The 25,852-nt window shown below is 41.2% G+C and overlaps 1 protein-coding gene across 6 annotated transcripts in view; it reads right to left on the minus strand.

Annotated features, from left to right (window-relative positions):
• Positions 1-9,062, minus strand: part of PRSS55 (serine protease 55) — an 88,235-nt gene extending 79,173 nt beyond the window's left edge. For all 6 annotated transcript variants that reach the window (XM_073891240.1, XM_073891238.1, XM_025873965.2 and 3 more), the window contains exons 1-4: positions 8,920-9,062; positions 5,772-5,964; positions 4,177-4,427; positions 2,647-2,789 (exon numbers count right to left, since the gene is read on the minus strand). In XM_073891240.1, coding sequence (XP_073747341.1) covers positions 2,647-2,789; positions 4,177-4,427; positions 5,772-5,964; positions 8,920-8,974 — 642 coding nt within the window. In that variant the 5' untranslated portion in view covers positions 8,975-9,062. The remainder of the gene's footprint in view (positions 1-2,646; positions 2,790-4,176; positions 4,428-5,771; positions 5,965-8,919) is intronic.
• Between the last annotated feature and the right edge of the window lie 16,790 nt (positions 9,063-25,852).

Below are 25,852 nucleotides of genomic sequence, written 5' to 3' on the forward strand. Positions count from 1 at the left end.
ACAAACAATGAATCATGGAACACTACATCAAAAACTAATGATGTAATGTATGGTGATTAACATAACATAAACAAAAATTTTTTAAAAAGTGCTAAAATAGAAAAAAAAGTAAAAATTTGAAAAAAAATATAATAAAATCTTTTATTTAAAAAAAAACCTCATCTCTTGAGTGATGGCCTTTCAAGTGACTGGGAGCTGAACTTGGATTTGGTAACACTCTTAATGGGGTCTTTCACAGGGCAAAAGTGTTTAATTTTGATGAGGTCCAATTTATCAATTTTTCCTTTTATGAGTTTTGTCTTTGATGTTACTCTATGTCTCAAGGATTTCCTGTGTTTTTTACTAAAATTTTTATGGTTTTACATTTAAGTTCATGATACATTTTGAGTTGTTTTTTCTTTAAAATTTTATTTATTTGAGAGAAAGAAAGCATGAGCAGGGGGGAGGGACAGAGGGAGAGGGAGAAGCAGACTCCCCACTGAGCGGGGAGCCCGTTGCAGTGCTCCATCCCAGGACCCTGAGATCATGACCTGAGCCAAAGTCTGATGCTTAACCGACTGAGCCACCCAGGCACCACCTAAGTTTTAATTGAACTTATTCTAAGAATTAATGGTTCTCAATAAAAAAAAAGATTCTTTACTCTGATTTTTGGCTTTATTTTTCCTTATTTTCCTTATCCTATGTTTATCAATAAATTAAATCCAACTCTCTATTCTAGCTATGACAGATCCTGCCTGGAGTATTGCCTTAGGTATTAGGTTACAAGACTGGTTCTCGTTTAAATCTTCAATTTTAACAGATTTCTTTGAAATTGGAGTGGGGGGTGGGGGATAGCAACTCTTTGCCATTGGACTGGGGTGGAAGCCCCGAGTCTCCACTCAGGCTAGTGATGACACCTAGGGGAACAGCAGGCGTGCTCAGTTATACCTGGGTGGCCTACCTGAGTGGGGTGGAAGCCCCAGTTCCTCAGGTTGCTTCCAGTGACATAAAGGGGGGCAGAAGATGGCTGGTTACTACTAGATGGTAGTTAAAGTCCTGGTTCTCCATATAACTTCTTCTGTAACCACTATGGTGGGCAGTGGAAGGAAGTCGAGGTTGTCCACTTGACCTTGGTTGATGGGGTTGGAGGGCCATCAATTTTTTTCCTGTTGTTTTGTTGGAATACAATGTTTAATGTTTATTGTCAAAAAGTTTCTGGCTTCCTATGTTGCTCCTTTCTTAGTCCAAAGAGAGGGAAGTGTTTCTTGTTTTGTTAGTTTTCATCTGTGCTCATTGGCATTCTGGGTTGCAGGCTTGCCTAGCAACCAATCTGGGATATAAAAAAAGAAAACCCAAGGAACTCACTGCTGGGTCCTTTCTTAAGCATTGGGATATCCAGTCAGTCCATCTCTACCTTTCAGAGCCTTTATTTTTATTTTACAATATAATGTATAGTACTTTTAGCTGTACTTAGTGGGAGGGATTGGGGGAACTATGTTTACTCCATCCTGTCTAGAACCAGAAGTTCCAATTCTCTTTTTTGTTTTGTAATGTTTAATGTTTTAAATGGTCCAAAATGTGAAGACAACACAAGGTTAATGTGACATTTGATATTATCTCTCTTTTTGGTCCTCACAATATTCACCACATGAGAGACTCCTTCTAAACAGTGTCATTGTAAAAGAGTCCATTCTTTCTTACCTCAGAGCCCTTTCTCCATTCTCTTCTCCCTCATTTCCTCAACCCCTATCCCAACAACTCTCTTCCAAGACCTTATCTCACAGCCTAGCAGGGAAAACTACCATCTCCTAACATTAAACAATAGTAGATAATTCTGTAGATAGATACTTTCCCCTTCTGTGAGACAGCTTTTTCATTACTCTACAGGATATTCAACATCTGCATTCATAGTTTTTTAACCAGTGACCAGATCCACTGCCCAGCAAATGAGTAGGACTAAGTGGACTCATCAAAGTGATGATGAACAGAGCATCTCCCAAGACAAAGAGAGCATTCTTAGGTTTTAAAGACAACACCCGTCATTCATCCTTAGAGCCACAGGAAGCTAATTTCTGAGGGCTTTTTTTCCTATTTTTTTCTAGCATCAATCAAAAATGTTTTTCTTTTTAAATTGTTGTGCTAATTTTATTAAAAACTAAGATTCCAGTCTTTAGTTCAGTGAAATCCACATGTATTTTCCATAATATTGTAAGTCTTTACTCAACTGCCTGCCCAGGAGATTGTGGACTCCTTTAGGTGAGAAACTATGTTTCATTCATGGTTGGATTCCCCAAAGCTTAATGTGCTCAACAGTGAATTAATGAAATAAAATGATTCCTTGTATGAATCTCAAATCCTGCTTGGCTTTTTGTTTTTTAAGAAGTCCAAGAAATGGAAAAAACTTGGAGCCCTATTTATATCTAGAGAAGAGTAGAAATATTTATGCAGAGTTGCTACATACTGACTCATGGGCATGCACTGACATTCCAAGGACCTGACAATGAGTGCTCCCCCAATTCATGTCCCCATTCCCATGGTGGAGCCCTGAATCCCACACATTTTCCAGACTCTTACTGTCTATTCTCAGTGAAGAGAAGATACTCTTGCATTGGTAGCCCTGAGGTGATAGGAGCCTATAGGGTGAGGGTGGGGATACCCCTCAGTTACCTGGCAAGCATCAAAACTCTCATTCTCGTATCCAGCACACAGCATATTCTTGGTAAGTTTTGGAAATGTCTTTGAACATTTCTCCCAATCCATGATGATCATTGGCACTTTCATCAGATCAGTTTTCATAGAGTTTTTGTCATCTAGTCCACAGAGAAAGCACATTAGAAAAGTCACTAGATAGCAGTCTCAGTGCTGATAATGCAGCTAGATCACTCTGTGTATCCCTGCGTCCCACCAGCCACTTGTCTACCTTTCTTCATATCCTCCACTTTCCACTTCCTTCCAGTAATCCCATGCTATTCACTCATTCTACCATCCCAGTCTTTTCTAAACAACTCCCCACCTACTTGAATTATTCCTCTTATTCAAAATCATAATCCTGCTTCCAAGCAGGCTTCCTATTTAACTCCAACCAGCCCTAAAGAATTGACTTCTTGGAACTGGCTATTGATCATTCATTTCTCAACATAAGCTTGCCTCTTCAGCATGTATACCTATTGCTACTTTTTAGTGAGTATGCCACTTCCCCAACACAGGGCTGCTGAGAGTAGGTTTGTGCTCCTAGGGAAAAAGCTTTGAGGTCCTCCAGGCAAGGGTAGGTTGGCTAAAAGTCTTTATAGGGGATTTGCTAAAGCCCTTTCTGGACTGCCAGCTTCCAGGATTTTGTCTGAACTTCTATTTCATTAACTCAGATCACACAGTTTTCCAAATTCTTTTCCTTATTGAGTAGTTTTAATCTTATAGGTACCCATCTGCCTCTTCCTCACTTCTAACTATCCAGTAGTAACCCAGAAAGTGTTACTCTAGTTGTCCTCTAGTTATTAAACTCTTGAAATACCTACCATCCAGACCCCAGCTGGTTGCAAAGCTCCCCATGGACCTAGAGTCTTGTTCAGGCCTGAGACAGTGCTGTTCCCATCCCTTCCCCTATCTATTTTCTTTGGGGATAGTCCAATGGGGCTTTCATAATCCCTTTTTGCCCTAGTACAGCTCCTCCTTTCTTGGCCAAGTAACAATGTAACAACAAGTAACAACACATTCATTTCTAAGAATGGCTGGGCAAGACTCCAGGACCATCAAAAGTCTAGGCTGGGACAGGTATCTTGAATGCCTGTAGGAACCAGGTGGGAAACATTAATGTGTGAATCAAAGGAGATGTAAGAGAATAAAGAGTATGGGGGCCCCTGGCAAACTGGAGAGTTTAAATCCAGTTAAACAAACAAACAAGACTGCTCTGTGCTGGCTGAATATGACCACACCTGGCAACTGGCTTGGCGACTGGCATCTCAACTTGGGGCCTTGAGGAGATGCTTCTTTGGCACTGGGAAGGGGCTGAGATTTGGCCTCTGTGAGCCTCAGGTATGCAGGGATTTGTTCCAATGCAAGTCTTTTTCTCCTTCCTCCTTCCTTAACCATCTCTCCTTTCATGCTCCTGCCCACATCTTAAGATTTACTGGCCCATCCTCAGATGCCCGTGATGTGGCTCCTCCCCCAGCAGCTCTCAGGAGATGCTGAACAGTCACGTACCACTGCTGGTCTGACCCCATCCTGCCACCCAGCAGTTGTGCCACACGGAGGGGCTGGGCTTTCTGGGCATGCAGATGGGCTCTGTCAGTCCATTGAATGTGATGGGTGAGTCCAACAGCAGCAAGGCAATATCATTGTCCATGTTGTGTCTTTGAAAGTCCTTGTGAAGAACTATTCTGGTAACACCCTTTATTTCCACAGATGAGCTTCTTAAGTCATTGCTTCCCAGCACAACACTCAAGTCCGTTGGACTGGTGGCATAGAACCAGAGAGGGGGAAGTGGGAGGAGAAGAGAAGTCATGAAGCACACAGAATTTAATTTGCCCAAAAAACCTAAATCCCATATAGTTCTAGGGGCTGTTAAGACTTGTCCTACTGGGCCTGTTGCTCAGAAGATGTAAGAATTTGAAAAAGATAAAGGGAAGTGAAACAGCAGGAGCGGCAGACTACAGCTAAGTTGCTGCTCCAGCACAAGTCCTAGAGATATGAGATACCCCTGTCTAATGTTACAGAGAAAGTACTTAGCTTTGGGGACTCCAAAGAATACACAGGAGACCACTTGGCATAGATCAAACTTGCTTCAGATAGGTAAGGTATTATTACATTGATTTGTCTACAAACAACTTAGAGACCCAGGCTCAGTATTTAATCTAGACCTACCACTGATTAAGCAGAAAGAATCTTTAATAATAATTTAGGCATTTCCTCCAGGCAGAATGGCCAGAAACTTCCCAATAGCCAATCCTTAAGTATATCATGGAAGTATATGCAACAAGTTTCCTTGGTTATGCCATGGTGAAACTTTCCCGTTTTTTATTAACTTTTAAAAGTCAGCCTTTCTGTGTATCTTCAAACTTTCTTGAGGTGGTGTAGCAGGTATAGCAGAAAGCATAAGCACTGTAGCCAGGATTTAAATCTTATTTCTGTTTACTATGTGTGCACTGTGGGTGAGTCACCCAGCCTTATTGGACCTGTTTCCCTTTCTATAAAAATAGGGTTGTTCATTCTACCTGCCTCAGAGGGTTATTGTAAGATTGAATGAGTTAAAATGGGGTTATTCATCTACCTTCTTCAGGGTTGATGTCTGAATGAATAAGTTAATGCAGGTAATTTCTTAGCAGGTAACTAATTCATGACTAGTAACCAGTAAATTCTAGATTTACATCCAGTATCCTAGCGTGCAGAGAAAACTCTCCAAGGAGCAAGTAAATAGGGTGTCAGATAGCCCAGGATCCCAGACTTCCAGAATTAGCAGAATTTCCTTCTAGAAGGACTTACATGTCCTAGAAGAGGTGGGTGGACCAAGGCTTTGGCTCCACCAAACCATGAATATTCCTGAAGAGGACAGTGTGTAACCTCAGGGAAACCACAGTTATTGGTCCTGGGTGACAATGAGGAGGGCACAGCAGATGCCATCTTCAGGTTCACTGCCTCCTCCTCCCTGGGGCTGGAAGGGTTGGGTGGTAGTCATTCCTGTCTGACTCAGGACTGACCAGGTCTAGGATTTCCCTTAGCAATCAAGTTTTGCTGAGTGTTCGGGGTGCCTGGGGATGAACACAGTCAGAAGCAACAGGGACGGGCTCTTGGATACTTACAGTAGCTCTTCAAAAACTACACAGTGAAGAGCAGTGATAATCCACCACTTGTTGATGATTGAGCCGCCACAGAAATGTTCATTTCTTGCCTGAATACTCACCTGCCACGGGAACTCACCCACCTCAGCCTCCATCCCCCCTATGATTCTGGAATACTGAACTCTTCCATCAAAAATTGGTCTTTTACCACATTCTGGTAGAATGAAAGAGAAAAAAACAGGAAAAGATGCAACACAGTCAATATCCATGGAGGCTTATAAGTAGTTATCATTATACCCATTCTAGAGATGAGGAAATTGAGGCTGGCCCAATGAAGCACCTCTAGGAATATGAGAAAGGCAACAGTTGCTTTATTTTGTTGCACAGAGTCTGCGACATGGGTCAGAAGTGTTGGCTCTGTCCCCTCTCCAGCGTTGTGATCTCAAACAAGTCACTTCACTGAGCTTGTTTCTACTCTAGTCTAAGAGAAATCAGAGGAAAATACGTGTCCAGAGCCATCTCTGGAGTGTTAGGCAGAATAATGCCCCCGCCCCCAATAGATGTCCATGTCCTAATGGACCATGCCCTGGAACTTATGACTACACTACCTTTCAGGGAAAGGGGGACTTGAGAGATGGAATTAAATTTGCTAATCTGCTGCCCTTAAAATGGGGAGATTATCCTGAATAATGTGAGTGGGCCCAATGTAGTTACAAGGGTCCTTAACATGGTGGAAGGAAGCAGGAGATATGACTATGGTAGAAAGGTATGCAGAGATGCATGCTGCTGGCTTTGAAGATGGTGGGGCTATCAGCCAAGCAATACAGATGACCTGTAGAAGCTAGAAAAGGCAAGGCAAAAGATTCTCCCCTAAAGCCTCAGATCAGGAACAAAGTCCTGCTGACAGCTTGATCTTTGCTCAGTGAGACCTGTGCTGATTTTTATCCTACAGAAATGTAAGATGAGAAATGGGTGTTGTTTAAGTTTGTGGTGGTTTGTTATAGCAGCCATAGGAAACACACATGCAGGAAACCAGAAAGGTGGCCCAGAAAGGGCATGGACTTCCTGCAAGCCCTGAGCCTGAGCCCTTCTAGGTTAGAACATTCTATTCCAGGCAGAGCAGCTCCATGTCCTGAGACGCTGAGAGCAAAGGCTGTGGCTGCTCATGCAGAGAAGAGAAATTCACCTCTGGACAGAGTACAGGTCCAACGCCTTGCCCCCAGGAGGAGGAGCCACTCCATTTATGGTGGTTGACTTAACTGTCGCCTTGTGTTCCAGGACAAGGAATGAGTTTGACTCTAAGGAGCCTAAGGTCTCCTCTTGTCTCTTTCTTGATGCCACTTTTCCAACTTTTCACTTACTAAAGGTTTTGAGGATTTTGTAGTGTGGGTCGGAGTGACCCAGTAGTGGTCATGCTTTGCTTAAAAAAAAAAAAAAAAAACTAGAGTGAAAATTTAGCAATTTGTGTCAAAGGCCTTCAGCTGTCAGTAATCTATAAAGGCTCTTTTCAGAACCTTCGGATCTGCACTTCCTCTTTTATTTACCAAACACAGAGTGCTTACTATGTGTCATGCATTGTTACAAACATTCTACAAAGACCAGTTTACTTAATTTTCATAATAACGCTATGAGGTCAGGATAAAAAATCATATATGAATGTATGGGTTCAATCATGTTAACAAGCTGGCCTGATGCGTGTGGGAGGAAATGTGTCATGATACTAAGAGTGATAATGAGCTTGAAGCTTGATCAAATGATGGATGACTGCTATGGGTACCAATCGTGTGACATCTCTGAGAAGCAGAATATGGCATTTGCTAAGAGGGTGGGCTCTGGGGTCCCACAGCCTAAATCCGAATCCTGGTTCTGTTGCTTACTGCCTGAATGATTTCAGTAAGCATTGGGGAAAACCACTTATCCTTGCTTACCCTCCCTTTCTTCATTCCTAAAAATGGACCTACCCTATAAAACAGATGTTTCACAGCTTAAATGAGATAGTGGGCACTGAGGTGTCCAACACAGTGCTCAGCACAGAGTAAATCCTCAAGCCACATTAGCTGTCAGAATTTCTTATATCATCTTGGACCAAAGGCTTCATGGGGCTGTCAGCTGGGCTCCATTCTCCACCTTTGAACTGAGAACACCAGTGTAGAATCGTGTGGACTTGTCAATTAATACTAGAGCACAAAATCCCTAAGCAGTGATGGAGGCAATGCTGAAACGGGTGAGAATCCACAGCAATTGTAAACACTGGAGAGGGCTGCGTTCTGCTGATTCTCTCCCAACACCACACACCACCCCCGACTCACATTTCAGCCAACGCCCAGGCCAGAGTGAGGGAGGCCAGGTGAATAGGCTGTGTTCTTTTCATGGGGTAGTGTGCAGAAAGGGAAATGCAGGCCCTGGAGTCAGATGGGTACAAAATCCCAGCTCTTCCGCTTCCCCGCTGTGTGACTTGGGACAAATCTTCAACCTTCATAAGGCTCAGAGTTCCTCACGCATGCATGGGGCTGAGAGTGGAGACCCCACTGTGGTAGGATGGAAATTAAATGTGGGGAATTACCTGACCCATGAGAGCAGCTAAGTAACCCAGCTTCCCTATAACCTCAGCCACCACTTAGAGAGAGAACCCATCAGGGAACCAACTGTGAGGAGCTGCCCATTGAGAACAGAAGGCCCTGGACTTCCGCCTCTGTGCACACACATGCTTGTGCCCAGCTAGGCTTCTGCTCTACACCTGCAGTTCCCCGGAGCTCTGTCATGCTCCTGACCCCCATGCTCTTCTTCCCCTGATTTGGAGGTCTGATGTTCAGCTCATTCTGGGCACTTGCTTCTAGGCACTCCATTACTCATTCAGAGATAAAGTTTAGGATTTCAAAACTGAAACGTAAGGTCAGACTGGTTGAACTTTGGACTGGGGAAGAGAGGAGAAGAAAGGGAAGTATTTTTGAGGGGGGTATGTGGGGAACCCTGAAGCTACTGCTCTTGTGCTCTTGTGAGCCAGCCTCTTACTGACCAATTAGCTAATTAATGAGCTCAATAACCACATCTCTCTCTTAGCCCTTAATGCTAACCCCTGACTGGATGAAAGTGATGTGAGCAGGGCCATTGTCATGCCCAGCCCCACCTGGGAGAGCTGCTCTGGCCACTGGGAGAGGAGCCTACATACCAACATGTACGCCCTTGGCTTGGGACGTGAGCAGCAGAATTGATAACAGGAGCATGGCCCTTGGCTTTGCTGTTGGCCTAGGAGGTGATGGAGGCCAGGGCTGAGGGAAATGATGCTGACAGAGCCTCCCTTCTTATAGCCAGTCCCTGGCTGACGATGTCACAATGGGCTGTGGCTTTGAGAACTTAGGTCATACAGGCTTCTCTTCTTGCCATTTTGTTTCTAAGATGGTTGCTCAGAGGGACCGCATCCTTGATGGTATCTGGTCTCAACTTCCCTTCCCACTGATCTGGGCAGGACCCATCCCTCACTGGGTCCTTGATGGGCACCTTGCTTTTGGCCCTTGTCACTCCCGCGTGTTTTATGGCTCAAATGCCTCCTCTTTCACAAGGCCTGTTATGTCAGGGGTTCTCCGTGAATTTGTGCATAAGGCCTAAGGGAAGGGTTGTCAGGCTGGACCTACAGACTGGGGAGGAGATCCAGGAGCCCACTGCCACCCTACCCAGTACATTTGCCCTCATAGTTTCCTGCTCAGGCCTCTGATCTTGGGCTGTGGCATGAACCTCCCAGGCTGGATTCAGAGACCCTGGCCTCCCCTCATGCACAGCCCAGCAGGTGACAATCCTTGCAGCCACCACTTTCTGGGTTGATTATACATGGCCCCCAAATCTCCGGATAGGCCCCTGTCTGTTCATAGATGGGAAGATCAGCCTCAGAGGTGGAAATGCCTGGCCATGGCTTCTCTTTATGTCAGCAGCTCAGTCATGGGATTTGGACCTTACTATTTTTTCCCATACTTTAAACACACTGACTTGGGTGGACCCTACCCAAGCCGCCTCAGTACTGCCTTCCTGGCCACTGGCCAGGTCCAGTAGTTGAAAGTGAATCACACTCATTTCAGTTCCCAAAGTGACCACAGTTAATTTTCCCAGAGTGTCTACTCTGCCCAGCCTAGCTCCCATGGTTTTCTTACCCACAGAAAAGGAATAATAGGGTCCACCAGTAAAGTCATTGTGAAGCTCAAAACAAGATTATGTTACTCGGGTGATGGCCCATTTTTACTATAACAAGGGTGTGGCTCCAGCTACTTCTTGAGAGGAGAAATTCCAGGACAGGTGACTTACTCCTTCTCTTATCCCATGGAGAGAGCTGCTCCTCAGCACCCTGGGGTCCACTCTGAGGGTTGGACCAGGGCCTGTTATGTGGTCATGGGACAGTGCAACCCCCACCTCTTCTGAATAATATGTAATCTGCCTCCTCAAACAGAGGAGGACTGATGAAGGGCTAACCCTTTTTTTCTTTACTGGAATATGGGTAAAAATACCAAAGCATACTGAGTGACCAGGCCCTAGTCTCACCACCAGAGAGCTCCGGGCTTTCCTTCTGCTCTTCCTTTAGACTCAGCTCTCTCCTCCCCTGGACCTGCTACTCCCACCCCTGCTGAATGCTGGTTGTTTTGCCCTTTGCTCAGGTTCTGGGGGTGGGGTGTGGCGGGGAGGAGGAGCCTGGGCCCTAGGTCTGATTCTGAGAAAGGAGGATGCCCGTTAATCTCACTTGTGGGGAGGCAGAGATAATGGGCAGACCCCCACACTAAACTGCTGCTCATTTTCTACAGAAGTATCTGGACAAAAGCACAGCTCTCCTCTAGGAAGATCCATTTCCTTCTGGGTCTAATATTCCTTCTGTTAATGAGACTGGGCCCTATTTCCTGTGAAATACTCACTCACTGCCCAGCATTATTATTATTTTTTAATTTTTATTTATTCATTTATTTTGTGTGCCAAGCTTCTTTACAATAACAACAGATTGCAAAATGCCTGAACCAATGGAGGGGAGAGATGGGTAGGGACAGAGCTACTGTGCACAGCCACACCTCCAGAGGGCGCCAATCCCATAGACTACAACGGGACTCCCTCCCCCTGGAATTGGGCAAACATGGGGGCTCAGCTGTGAAGAGAAACTTCAGTGCTCTATAAGGAATCTAGAGAAATCCAAAAAGGAAAGAAGGCACATGATGACATAGGTTGCCCAGGGTCTGCTGCCTGACTGATGCTTCAGAGGCCCCCAAGGTGGCATTATCATGGTGACTTTATTTACCACAGTCCTGACCAATAGATATCTAACTTTGCTGTGTAGCCTGGGGAGCTTGTTCAGTGCAGATTAAGGTTGCCAGATTTATCAAAGAAAAATACAGGATGCCCACTTAATTTTGAATTTCAGGTAAAGAACAACTATATTTCTAATATGTGTGTACCCCTTGCAATGTTTGGAACATACATACACTAAATATATATATATATATATTCATTTTATCTGAATCCTAATGTATCTGGAGTTCTGTATTTTCTCTGGTAACCAGGGGTGATTTCCAGGCTTCTCCCTTCAGATGCTGATCCAGTGGATTGGAGGGGAGGAGAGCCAGATCTAAGCATTTTAACAGCTGCTTCCAGATGATTCCAGTGGAGAGCATCCTGAACGACTTGGAGAAATGTCAGTCAGGCTTAGGATAGAGAGCTTCCTGGGGTCCCTGGGAAGCTGGTGCTGGAGTCTGACTCTACCTGGGAAATCTGGGGAGCAAGAGAGTGTCTGGCCAACCACTTAGGGTCTGGGACAGTACTGCTGTGGAGGGACTGCTGACCCTCCCCTTCCCCCCCCAGTTTCTGCAGTGTGGGCTGCACAGGGGAGAGAGCCAGTCAGGGATGTCTGAGGATCCACCCACAGGGCTTCCCAGTGGGGGCAAGAGGACCCCAGAGGAAACAGGCTGGGGAGGTGTTACCAGGCTTGGGAGCTGCAGGAGAAAGGAGGCCAGCAGGGAACCACAGAAGAGCCCATGAAAACACCACCCTAAAAGTCAGCAGGAAATGACTTCTAGGCCCAGAGGTCAGGAAGCTGATGTTTGGGCTAGCTCACCTTTATCTGCACCCTCTCCCCAACTTTGATCCCTGCCAAGAGTGAAAGGGCAGCTCAAGGTGGGGGAAGATGAGCAGAACCAGAGGTGAAAAAAGGCCCCTGTCCCTAAATGGACCCAGACTGGGAGAGGGAGATTTAACAGAGTCAGATTTCAGCCTCTGGAGTATGACAAGGGTTTAGATATTCTAATGCCTACATGGAAACTGGGTTTGGGACTCAAGTGCCTGTAGGACTATTATCTCTGAACAACCAAAAGGTGTACCTGGAGCTTTTTTATCTGGGCAGGACAAATCATCCCTAGTGAATGGAGTTTAAAAAAATGGTGGGGGACACAAATAAAGCTGTGTCATGATCACAGTCCATGCATTGCACTTGTTCAAACACAGCAGTTGTATTACCCATTGCATTCTTCAGAGCCTTTACAGTTGGGAAAGGTCTGGCTAGAACTTCATGATTTCTCCATTTACAGCAGTTTGCTGAACATCAACTGTGGGGAACGTACTCATCCATACAAGCATGGGCAAGTCACCTAGCTCAGGGAGGCAAATGTCGGGTAGGACTGCCATGCTCCACCCACCGCCACCTCCAGCCCCCAGCTCTCATGACAGATGCGGCCAATTGATCGTAACTCCTTTCTGCTGAGCCAAGATGTGGCCACAATATGGCCATTTAGGCAGCTGTTACCAGACGATCAGACAAAACCCATTGTTATTGTTGGACTATGACCTTATGGTTACAAGAACCTCACCAAGTAATGACGTAGCCAGAGAGTTCAGAGGATGCATCTGGTCTCCTCTCTGACTTTCCTGCAGAGGCTTGCTGCCCCTAAAACTTGTGTATCCATTTATATTGTACTGTATTATTTAGTAGGTGGTTTGCATGTTGTACTAGAGATGATTTCTGAAGTCGGACATACTTAGCTCCAAATCCTGCTTCCACTACTTCTATAAAGGATCATGGGCATGTTATTTCACCTCTCAGAGTTTTGCTTATTTCTACACAGGGTATAATAGGAGCTACCTTTTAGGGTTGACATGAGGCTCAGGCTGTGGTCACAATGCCTCTTAGTCACTTCTGACAACTATAACAAATTCAGTTGACCCTTGAACAACATGGGGGTTAGAGACACCGACCCCACTCCTTGCAGCTAAAATCCACATATAATTTTGACTCTCCAAAAACTTAACTACTAATAACCTGCTGTTCACTGAAAGCCTTACCAATAACATAAACAGTTGATTAATACATATTTTGTATGCTATATATGTTATACACTGTATTCTTACAATAAAATAAGCTAGAGAAAGAAAATGTTACTAAGAAAATCATAAGGAAGAGAAAACATATTTACAGTACTGTACTGTATTTATTAATACCATAAGTTTACATCATCTGTTTACAGGATGAATTGTCTGTCAGTGCTTACATCAACAGTCTTATATGATACAAAACACTGTAGGTATTATACATATTACTAACACTAGTAAAAAATGAAAAGAGAAAGTGAAAAAGAAATTCATGTTTTTTACAGGTATAATGATATGTGCATTGAAGCAGCAATATGATTGCTTTGTGGTAGCGTAGTGTAATTGATATGATTGCTTCATGGTATCCTCGCTTATACACTAATGAATGAATTGTAAAATTTTTATGGCATGTAGTATTACATATTCACAATACAGTATTAGTAACATTGTTACAGTTTTTTTTAAACCATTTACCTGTGATAATAGGCTGATATGCAATTTCTCCAATTATGAGGAATTTGTTTATTGTTTCGGGCTTGATGGCTTTCATGGCTTTTCTTACAACAACGATGGCATCTTTGATGGTGTAATCCTCCCAGACTTTCATGATGTTCTCTCTGTCAGGGTTCTCTTCCATTGCATTGGCAAAGCTTTACATAGACTGTCATGTATAATGAGCCTTAAAAGCCCTTATGATTGCCTGATCTAGAGGCCTAATTAGAGACATTGTGTTTGGGGGCAATACCTCTGGTGTTTGAACTCATGGGGCTCTGTGTGGCCAGAAGCATTTCCGGCGTCAAATGGCATTTCTTTAAAAGGCAGCCCCTGGGGCACCTGGGTGGCTCAGTTGGTTAAGTGGCTGCTTTCGGCTTAGGTCATGATCCCAGGTCCTGGGATCGAGCCCCACATCAGGCTCCCTGCTCAGTGGGGAGCCTGCTTCTCCCTCTCCCTCTGCTTGCCACTGCCCCTGCTTGTACTCTTTCTCTCTGTCAAATAAATAAAATCTTTAAAAATAAATAAATACATACATACATACATACATACATATATACATACATACATACATAAAAGGCAGCCCCTTACCCACAAGTACTTCCTGACTTCAGGGACAAAGCATCAGTGGAACCAATTCCAGAAAAAGGGTTCTTATTGTCTAAGCCTTCTTGTTGTACAACCAAAAGACTGGCGGCTAGTGTTTATCTTTCCCCTTTAAGACTCAGGGCTTAGTAGCTTTATAGACAAGGGAAGTCCTCATTATAAACCCAACACTGGCATAAAACAGTAGAGCTAGCCTATCCCTCCCTGTCTTAAATACTGGTGCTCGCTCTTCTTCCTTACTAATAAATGTCCTCTGTGGCTCCCCCCGCCTCGCCCCAGTTATTTTCATTTGCATGAAAAAAATCTGATCAGGTAGGTATCTTTTCTTATCAGTGATTTTCTCAATGGCATTTGGGAACTCATCTGCTGCCTCTTGGTCACCAAAAGCTGCTTCTCCTGTTATCTTGACATTTTTTTAAGCCAAACCTCTTTATAAAATCATCAAGCCATCCTTTGTCGGTATTAAATTCTCCAGCTTTAGATCTTTCACCTTCCTTTTGCTTGAAGTTGTTGTATAATGACTTTGCTTTTTCTCAAGTCATTTTAGAGTCTAGAGGTATGCCTTTTTTATAGCAATTCCGCACCCATATAAAAGCTGCATTTTCAGCATGAGATTTTCAATATGAGATAAAAAAGCATTTTGCAAAAAGTCCAAGGTTTTTGTACCTGCTGGCATAGCTGCAGTGATGACTTCATGGATTTCCTTTTCTTTCTTTCTTTCTTTTTTTTTTTACAATGATCCTATGCTGTATTCATTTACCTTGAAATGGTGGGCAACCACAGCTGCAGACCTCAGTCTATAGTACATATGAAGGAATTAAACTTTTTCTTGTAATGTCATGACTTTTTTCCTGCTTCTTGGAAGCACTTTCAGCATCACTAGTAGCACTTTGTATGGGTCCATAGTGTTATTCAAGGTTTACAGTATTTCATTAGACACAATGAAAAATACACAAGAACTTGAGAGATTACTTTTTAATTGCAATAAACAATTTACTGGAAAAACCAGCTGCTTACATGGAAATGATTGACATCACAGCATTTGAAGTGGATATTCCCAACACTGGAGTTCACTGCAATAGCAACAAAAGATGGCTATGGAAGTATCACAGTAATACAGTATACACTACAGTTAATTTTTTACAGTCATGATTTAATCCTGCATCTTTACATTTGCTTTTATTTCTCTTGACCATGAATGACTCCATATACAGTCTGTAAATTTTGTGTGTGCATAAGTTTTGATAAATTTTAACCTTTTGTAATAGATTTGTGTGTATTTTATGGCAGTAAATGATATAATAGTCTAGTATATACATATATTTTATGCATTTATGACACACCAAACTTTTTTTTCTTCTAAAGATTCATTTATTTATTTTAGAGAGAGAGCGCGCACATGCACATGTGTGAGTGCACATGTGTGTGGGGAGGGACAGAGGGAGAGAATCTTGAAGCAGACCCCATGCCAAGAGCAGAGCCTGACACAGGGCTCGATCCCACAACCCATGAGATCACTACCTGAGTCAAAACCAAGAATGGGACGCTCAACCAACGGAGCCATTCAGGCACCCCACCAAATTTTTTCTTAATTTTTTTGGTATCCCTAGGCTATGGAATTTGTTTTTCCAATTGTTGCAAATCTCCAAACAATTTTCCACTGTATTTATTGAAAAAAAATCTGCGTATAAGTGGACTTGTGCAGTCAAAACCTGTGTTGTTCAAGGGCCAACTGTGCCCTAGACCGGGTGACTTAAAAAACAGACACTTATTTCTCATAGTTCTGGAAGTTGGATATCTAAACTCTTAAAACTCAGCCTGCCAGGATGGTTGGTTCTTGGACAGGGCTCTCTTCCTGGTTTTCAAACAGCTGCCTTCTTAGTGGGTCTTCACATGGATGAGAGATCTTTTCCAATCTCTTATTATAAGGGCACAAATCCTATTTGTGAGGGCTCCATTCTCATGACCAATTACTTTTTTCAAAGGCCCACCTCCAAATCCTATCACATTGAAATTGTTTCAACAGATGATTTTTTTTAAAGATTTTACTTACTTTTTGACAGAGAGAGACACAGTGAGAGAGGGAACACAAGCAAGTGGAGTGGGAGAGGGAGAAGCAGGCTCCTTGCAGAGCAAGGAGCCTGATGTAGGGCTCGATCCCAGGACCCTGGGATCATGACCTGAGCCAAAGGCAGACACTTAATGACTGAGCCACCCAGGTACCCCGCAACAAATGAATTTTGAGGGGGACACAAACATGCAGTCCACAATACAGTGACTGCTACATAGTAATGCATCCAAAACATGCTTGCTATGATAATGCAATAATGTTCTGGAGCCCAGTTTACAAGTTAAATCACCAAGTATGCATTGTCAGGCAGTGGCAGATCATGATCATTGTCTCAGGTATACACAGGCTCTGAAATCATCTTCATGTCTAACCCTCTTGGATTCTGAGTGAGGTGCCTGGAGCACCAGAAGGACAGGGCACTGGCTTGTTCTGATGGCTTCCTGCATGCCAAGGTTTTGCATTTGCCATCACATTTAATCTGCAGAACAACCCTACAAAACTAGACCAAGTTATCTTCTTTCCTCATTTCATGGTGAAGAAAGCAGCCTGGGACAAGTTAAGGAACCAGACCAGAATCACAGGTTACTGAGTGTGGAGGTACCTTTTATGTCAACTTGACTGGATCATGGAGTGCCCAGATATTAAACATTATTTCTGAGTGTGTCTGTAAGGGTGTTTCCAGATGAGATTAGCATTTGAATTTGTAGATAGAGTAAAGCAGATGGCCCGTCCCAATGTGGGTGGATATTCTCCAATCAGTTGAAGGCTTAAATAAAACAAAAAGTTGGGGGAAGAGAACATTTGCTCTCCCTGCCTGACTACTTGACCTGGGACATCAGTCTTCTGCCCTCCGACTTCACCATTAGCCCTCTGGATGTTAGGCCTTTAGACTTGGACTAGAACTTCCATTGGTTTTCTTGTTTTTCAGGTATTTGGACTTGGACTGGAATCACACCATTGGCTTTCTGGCGTCAGGCCTTCAAACTACATTACTGGCTTTCTTGGGTCTCCAGTTTGCAGATGGTAGATAATGGGACTTGTCAGCCTCCATAATTGTATAAGACAATTCTTTATAATAATAAGTCATTACATATATGATATATAATAGCCTATTGGTTCTGTTTCCCTAAAGAACCCTGACTAATACTGTGAATATCATGCCAGGATCCAAACCCAGGTCTGCCCAGCTCCGAAGACCATACTATTCTATATTATACTTTTAGACATATAACCACAGTTAATTCTCAAATTATTTTGGCTTATCCTTTTGAAAAACTCATGAGGGGAGAGGAAACATAAACTTTGACTTTCTCAAGATAGTGCAACTCATCAGGGCAGAGCATACCTCACCAACATTCACAGGTAAATCTCTACCTTGAGTGGGAGGCCAGCCTTTTCTTCTCAAGGCATTCATTCATTCATTCCAACTATTAATTAAGTGCCTAATATGTACCAGGAAATTTTCTAAAAACTAGGGATATAGGAATAAATAATAAATAAAAAGCCCCTGCCCTCACAAAGATCATTCTAGTAGAAGAGACAGAAATTAAATAAATCCTGAAGATATGGACTCTATCAGTTGATCACAAATGCTATGGAAAAAGAAAGTAGAGAAAGAGTATAGTGAGTGTAGGTTGAAGAAGGTAGCAGATGCTGTTTTTAATAGAGTGATTGGGGAGGTCTAACTGACAAGGGGACAGAAGAGACCTGAAGGAAGGAGGGAGCAAGGCTTGCAGGTAACTGGGAAGCCTTATAGGTAGCTAGGGATTCTTGTAGGTAACTGGGGATTCCTGTAGATAACTGGGGAATATTATTGTAATCTTGTGATATAATAAGAAACATATATTGTAGTCTTCATCTGGGCTCCTGGCCAGAGCCCTTAAAATCTTTGTAATTTCTTATGTGCTAATATATGGTTCTTGTCCTGAGCCCTAAAATAGCTCTGAGGTGATAAAGATGAAAAGAGTGTCTCCTGTTATCAGTAACAAGCCTTTTTCAACCACATCTGAGTTTATGTTAATGAGGTTACTTTTGAAAAATCCCTTGGGCTAGGGGGCTGGTTGCCTAGGGAACCAATTTTGTGACTAGAGGGTTGGAATTTCCAGCCCCAGACCTGATGTCTAAGGAGAGAAGGGATGGAGGTTGAATTAACCACCAGTGGCCAGTGGTTTAGTCAATCAAGCCTACATAATGAAGCCAACATAAAAACCCTAACTGAAGGGGTTCAGAGAGCATATGGGTTCGTGCACACATGGAGGTGCTGGAAGGGTGGTGCACCTAGAGAGGGCAAGAGAACTCCATGTCCCTTCCCTATACCTTATTCTATGTATCTTTTCCATTTGGTTGTCCCTGAGTTGTATTCTTTATAATAAATCAGAAATAGTTAGGAAAGCTCACTGAGTTCTATGACCTCTTCTAGCAAATCATGGAAACTGAGGAGGGGTTGTGGGAACTCCTGATTTACAGCAGGTCAGTCAGAAGTGTAAGTGACAACCTGGATTTGCGATTGGCATCTGAAGTGGGTGCAATTTTGTGGGACTGAACCCTTAACCTGTGGGGTCTGCACTTACTCCATGTAGTTAGTGTCAGAATTGAGTTAAACTGCAGGACTCCCATTCAATGTCCACTAAGATTTGGAGAAGTGCTTGGTATGGAAAAACCCACACATCTGATGTCAGAACTGTTGTAAGAACAGAGGAGAAAACAGGAGTCTTTACTTACAGATAATAGCTATTTTCAGCAGTTAGCACTTCATTCAGTCTCCTATACAATCATTCTTTAAATTCTTTACAAAGAGTTATAAATGAGAGGAGATAGGGTGGTGGCTAAAGAGTAAGTCAGAGTAGGGGGAGAGCCTTTTGAGATTCGTTTATTTAAAAGATTTGATGACTTAAGCACATTTAAATGCTGATGAGAAAGATGTGGAAGAGAAAAAGAGCATGAGGACTAGGGAGGGAGCAAGTAATTGATAGTATCATATTCCGGAGGCTGTGGGAGGATTGAGAGATTCAGAGGACATGGGGAGGGATTATCTTTAATTAGAAGACATTGCTCCTCTTTGGAACATTCTAGTCCCATTTTGCACACCATCACCCTCTTATTTTCCTACAGTGCTTCTGGCAATTGCTAGCTTCCTTTTCGGGCTCTGCTTCCTCTATAGGACCAAAAATGTTGGCAGTTATTCTGGCCTCAGTCCTAAGCCCTCTTTGCTTCTCTCTCCAAACCTTCTCAGTGAACAATCTTATCCATTCCCATGACTTCAATAGGCTGATAACTTTCCAATTTATACTTCCCCCCCAAACTTTCAGATCTGTACTTGTATCTGACTGCTCATCCTGTATAGCTCATCAATCACATTACTTTTATATTCAAACTCTTTGGTTATCTCTCAATTACATCTGTTTCTTGGTGACTCCACTATTATGGGCTGAATTGTGTCCCTCTTATAATTCATATGTTGATATCCCAGCCCCCAGTACCTCAGAATGTAATCATATTTGAAGATAAGGTCTTTACAGAGATGATTAAGTTAAAATAAGGCCCTAATCTAATATAACTGGTATTCTTATAAAAAGAGGAAGATGGTTACCAGAGGGGAGGTGGGCAGGGGGATAAGTGAAATAAGTGATGGAGATTAAGGAGTGCCCTTGTGATGAGCACTGGGTGATGTATGGAATTGTTGAGTCACTATGTTGTACACCTGAAACTAACACTATATGTCAACTATACTGCAACTAAAATCAAATTAAATTTAAAAAACAGAGGAAGAGACACCAGGAGTGCACGTGCACAGAGAGAAGACCGTAGTGAAGAGGCAGCAAGAGGATGACCATCTGCACACCAGCCAGAGAGGCCTGGAACAGATCCTTCCATTATGGCCCTCAGAAGGAAACCAACCCTATTGACACCTTGATCTTGGACTTCCCAGCCTCCAGAACTGAGAAATTTCTGTTGTTTAAGCCACCCAGTATGTGGTACATTGTTATGGTAGCCTTGGCAAACTAATACACCCACCCTCTTTAGGCCACCATCATCTTTTATCTGCATTTCTGGAGCAACTTCCTAAATTATATTCTCTTTTTCAGTTAGTGCTCTCTAAAATAATCCCTGTGTAAAAAAAAAAAATAAATAAAAAAAAATAAAATAAAATAATCCCTGTGTAACACTCAGAGTAATCTTTTCATGCATATGTGACTATATGACCCATTTTCATTCTACCATTCTCCCCATTAACCTCACAATAAAGTTCAATCTTCTAAAAAGTCATAGCAGGCTTGAGATAAAAAATATGAAAACTCACCCAAAGACCCATAGCTTTTTGATGCCAAAGCATATGATGAATACATGGCTTAACAAGAGGCTCAGTCAAAAGTGGGAAGGGAGTGTGCAGACGAAAGTTTGCTGGAGACATTGTCCCTTTATTCCCCACTGTGGAGGGCGTACAGGGAAGGATTAGGCACACAGACACATCAAGCCAGGCTGCCTTGCATCCCCTGTATCCTCCCTAACCCTGGGCTTACTGTGATGTCACCCAAGACCAGCTCTGCCATGCATTTATGATGGCCTCAACTGAAGCAGTGGCAGTTGGCACTTTATCAGCTTTGGCTAGAGGCATAGTTTGGGCAATTTTGGACTGGAATGAAAAGAAGATGCTCCAGCTTCTAATTCCACTACTTATAGTGCTCAAGGGACATACCCTGGAAGATCCAGGTCTGTGCCAGGCTAACCCAGAGCAAAGGATGGAGAGAGGCCTTCAACCTCTTACCTGGTTCCTGTAGATTTTATTTAGAGTCCTGAGGGGTTGCTGAGTTAGAGCAAATGGCCCAGGAAATGAGGAGATTACAATTGATTAATCAAAGTAGATATTTTGGGCTTGGTGAACATACCTTTTAAAATGATCCTTCAGGGTCTGGACCCGAGTTCTGGAAATACAGAGCACTTGAAACAACAGTTTAGCAATTGCCTCTGCTTCTCCAGTCTCCACTCCCTTCTTTATAAATGTATTAAGGATCTTTCTGGGCCCAACACTCTGGGACAAGTAACAGAGTTGTGGTGGAATAAGGACCTTATTAATTTAGACTACACGTATTAAATTATACAATCTCATAAAGTGGGAAAAGTTATAGGACTGTTATAGGAGCAAATGAATTAATGCATTTTCAAGTATGTTCTGTAAAATCCTTGTCCTGTTAGAAGCTGCACAGAAAAAGAAAAAGTCCTCAGGGTTAGATAAGATTTTAGAAATGCTCTATTTCATACTTTTTCTGTAGAGTCACAGTGAATATTCACATATTAAAGGTTTTGAGAAATCTCACTGTAAAGAAAATAGTTTAATTTCATTTAATCTGGTATTTCTGAAATGTTTCTGGCCACAAGACCAATCTTTACCCCCTTATTTGTAGCATTTTCCATTTATCCTTTTGAGAATTACCTGTTCCTATAACTTTCTTATTTTTCCTATTTGAATGGGTGTGGTAAACTGGTTTGCAGGACCTTTTTTAATTTTAATGACATTAGCCCTCTGTGTCTTATGTGTGCTGCTAAATCTTTTCTCCTGATTCTTTAACACTCTTAAAACTATTTTGGGCCAAATGTAAAAATTTTAAATTTATGTAAAAAATTCATCAATATTTTATATGATGTGCTAGATGGACCTTTTCATCCCAGATTATAAACACAATCAGACCTGTAGCATAATGAACTCTGAAGTAGACTGACAGCAACTAATTACATTTCCTTCACATACTTGTTATGTGGTCTCAGAATAAGTTACTAAATATCTCTGTATTTGTTTCCTTATCTGTAAAATGGCAATATTAGGGTGGAACTTTTATAGGCAAATGAAGATTAGATGCTACCAGCATAAAAAGGACTATTTTATATATGAGATGTTTTATATAAGCCACATGGTAACCACAAACTAAAAACCTAGAGTAGAGCCACAAAACATAAAAAGGGAGACTGAGTAAATCACCATGGAAAATGACCACTTTATAAAGGTAGACAGAAACAGAGGGAAAAAGAAACAATGGAGATGCAAAACAACTAGAAGACAAAGGATATGATGGCAGAAGTATGTCTTTACATATCAATAGTCACTCTAAATATAAATGAATGGAATTCACCAATAAAAAGGCACAGAATATTCTGGATGGATTAAAAAAAAAAAAGAAGAAAAAACAAGACCCAATACATGCTGCCTACAGGAAACTCATTTTAGCTCTAAAGACACACCTAGGCTCAATGTAAAGGGATGGAAAAAGATATTTCATGCAAGTGGAAAACAAAAGGGAAGTGAATGTAGCCATACTTACATCAGACAAAGTAGACTTTATGCTAAAAAAGATAACAAGAGATTCAGGTCATTATATAATGATTAAAAAGTCAATACATCAAGAATATATAACAATAGTAAATATATATGCACCCAACATTACAGCACTGGAATATATTAAACAAATACTAATGGATATGAAGAGAGAAATAGACAAAAATATAATAATAGTAGGAGATTTCACTACCCCACTGTCAACAATGGGTAGAACATCCAGACAAAATCAAAAGAAAATATTAGAATTGAATCATAATCCAGAACAAATGAACTTAATAAACATGTATAGACCATTCTATCAAATCAGCAGAATTTTCTTCGTGAGTACACAGGTAACATTCTCGAGGATAGATTGTACAATATGGCACAAAACAAATCTTAGAAGTTTGAAGAACATTGAAATCATATCAATATTTTTTTTCTGACCACAATGGAATGAAGTTAGAAATGAAGAAGAGGAAACTAACAACACACTTCTGAACAACCAATGGGTCAAAGAAGAAATCAAAAGAGACATTTTACAAATATCTCAAAACAAATGAAAATGGAAATGCAATGTATCAAAAATTATGTGATGGAGCAAAAGCAATTGAGAGGAAAGTTTATAGTGATAAATGCATATATTAAGAAATTAGAATGATCTCAAACAACCATATTTATACAAAGTGTCAACAAAACTAAATGTCAGTTTTTAAAAAAGATAAACAAAATGTACAAATCTTTAGCTAGACTAAGAAGAAAAAAGAAAAGACTCAAATAAATAAAATTAGAAATGAAAAAAGACATTACAACTTATGCTACAAAGATACACAGGCTCATAAAAATTGTATGGCAACAGATTAGATAACCTAGAAGAAGTGGATATATTCCTAGGACGTACAACCTACCAAACTGAATCATGAAGAAATAGAAAATCTGAGCAGACCAATAATGAGTAAGAAGATTGAATCAGTAATCAAAAGCCAACCAATACAGAGAAGGACAAGACCTGACAGTTTCAATGGTTCATTCTACCAAACATTTAAGGAATTAATGCCAAGCCTTTCAAACTCTTCCAAAAAATAGAAGAGGAAGGAACATTCCCAAACTCATTTCACAAGGCCAGCATACTCTGATACCAAAGCCAGATAAGGATGCTATAACAGAAAAAAACTACCTACCAATATTCCTGATGAATATAGATATACAAATTCTCAACAAAATATTAGTAAACCAAATTCAACAGCACATTAAAAGAATCATAAACCATGATCAAGTGGTACTCATCCCTAAGATTAAAGGAATGGTTACAGATCAATACATGTGGCACACCACATTAACTGAATGAAAGATAAAAATCACATGATCATTTCAATAGATGCAGAAATAGCATTTGACAAAATACATTAGCTTTTCATGATAAAAATGCTCAACATATTGGATATAGAAGGAACATACTTCAACATAATAAAAGCCATATATGACAAACCCACAGCCAACATTATACTCAATGAGAAAAATTGAGAGCTTTTCCTCTAAGGCCAGGAACAAGACAAAGGTGCCCATTCTCACTTATTCAACAAAGCATTGGAAGTCCTAGCCAGAGCAATCGATCAAGAAAATAAAATAAAAGGCATCCAAATGAAAAAGTAAAAAATTAATTGTCTTGTATGCAGCTGATGTAATTTTTTATATGGAAAATAAATTTACTACACCAAAAAACTAATCAATGAACTCAGTGAAGTTGCAGGATACAAGATCAACATACAGAAATCAGTTGCACTTCTGTACACTAAGAACATTATATCTGAGAATGAAATAAAGAAAATAATCCCATTCACAATAGCATCAAAAAATAGGAATAAATTTAACCAAAAGATGAAAGATCTCTACACTGAAAACTATGACTCTGATGGAAAAAAAAAATGAAGAAAACACAAACAAATGGAAAAATATCCCATGTTTATGGATCAGAATTAGTATTGTTAAAATATCAATACTACTCAAAACCATCTATGGCATCAACACAAACTCTATCAAAATTCCAACAACATCTTTCTCAGAAAAAGAAGAAAAAAACTTAAAATTTGTATGGAATCACCAAATTCTCTGAATAGCCATAGGAATTCTGAGGAAGAACAAACCTGGAGGCATCACACAAAGCTATAGGGAATAAAATCAGACACAAAAACCAATGGAAACAAATTGACAACCCAGAAATAAACCCTCACATACATGGCCAACTAATATTTGACAGGGATCCAAGAATACTCAATGGGAAAAACAAAAGTCTCTTCAATAAATGGTTCTGGAAAACTGGTTAGTCACATGAATACATGAATGAAATGGGACCCCTATCTTACACCACACATCAAAATTAACTTGAAATGGATAAAAGACTTAAACATAAAAACTAAAACCATAAAACTCCTAGAAGAAAACAAAGGAAAAAATTTCTTGACATTGTTATTGGCAACAATTTTTTGGTTGTCACACCAAAAACACAAGCAATAAAAGGAAAAATTAATAAGTGGAACTATATCAAACTAAAAAGTTCTGCACAACAAAAGAAAAAGTCAACAAACTAAAAGGCAACCTACTGAATGGGAGAAAGTATTTGCAAATCATATATCTGATAAAGGCTTAATATCCAAAATATATAAAGAACTCATATAATTTAATGGCCAAAACTTTCTTTTGATTAAAAACTGGACAGAGGAACTGAATAGATATTTTCCCAAAGAAGACATAGAAAATGACTAACAGATAGGTGAAACATGAACAGATACACTGACATCACTAATCATCAGGAAAATGCAAATCAAAACCACAATGAGATATCACCTCACACCTGCTAGAATAGCTTTTATCAAAAAGACAGATAACAAGTCTTGGCAAGGATGTAGAAAAAAGGGAACTCTTGTGCACTGCTGGTGGGAATGGAAATTGGTGCAACCAATTTGGAAAACAGAATGAGATTTCGTTAAAAAATTGAGAATAGAATTACTATATGATCCTGCAGTCCCACTTCTGGGTGTATATTCAAAGGAAAGGAAAACAGGATCTCAAAGAGTTGTCTGTATTCTCACATTCATTTCAGCATTATTCACAAGAGCCAAGATATGGAAACGACCTAAGTGTCTGCCGGTGGATGAATGGATAAAGATGTGATAAATATACGAATATTATTCAGTCATAGGAAAGAAGGAAATCCTGCCATTTGCAACAACGTGAATGGACCCTGAGGGCACTACGCCGAGTGAAATAAGTCAGACAGAGAATGACAAATACTGCGTG

The sequence above is a fragment of the Callorhinus ursinus genome, unplaced genomic scaffold (genome assembly GCF_003265705.2).
Source record: "Callorhinus ursinus isolate GAN/ISIS: 27379988/994484 unplaced genomic scaffold, GSC_fseal_2.0 scaffold4, whole genome shotgun sequence".
Lineage (NCBI taxonomy): Eukaryota > Metazoa > Chordata > Mammalia > Carnivora > Otariidae > Callorhinus > Callorhinus ursinus.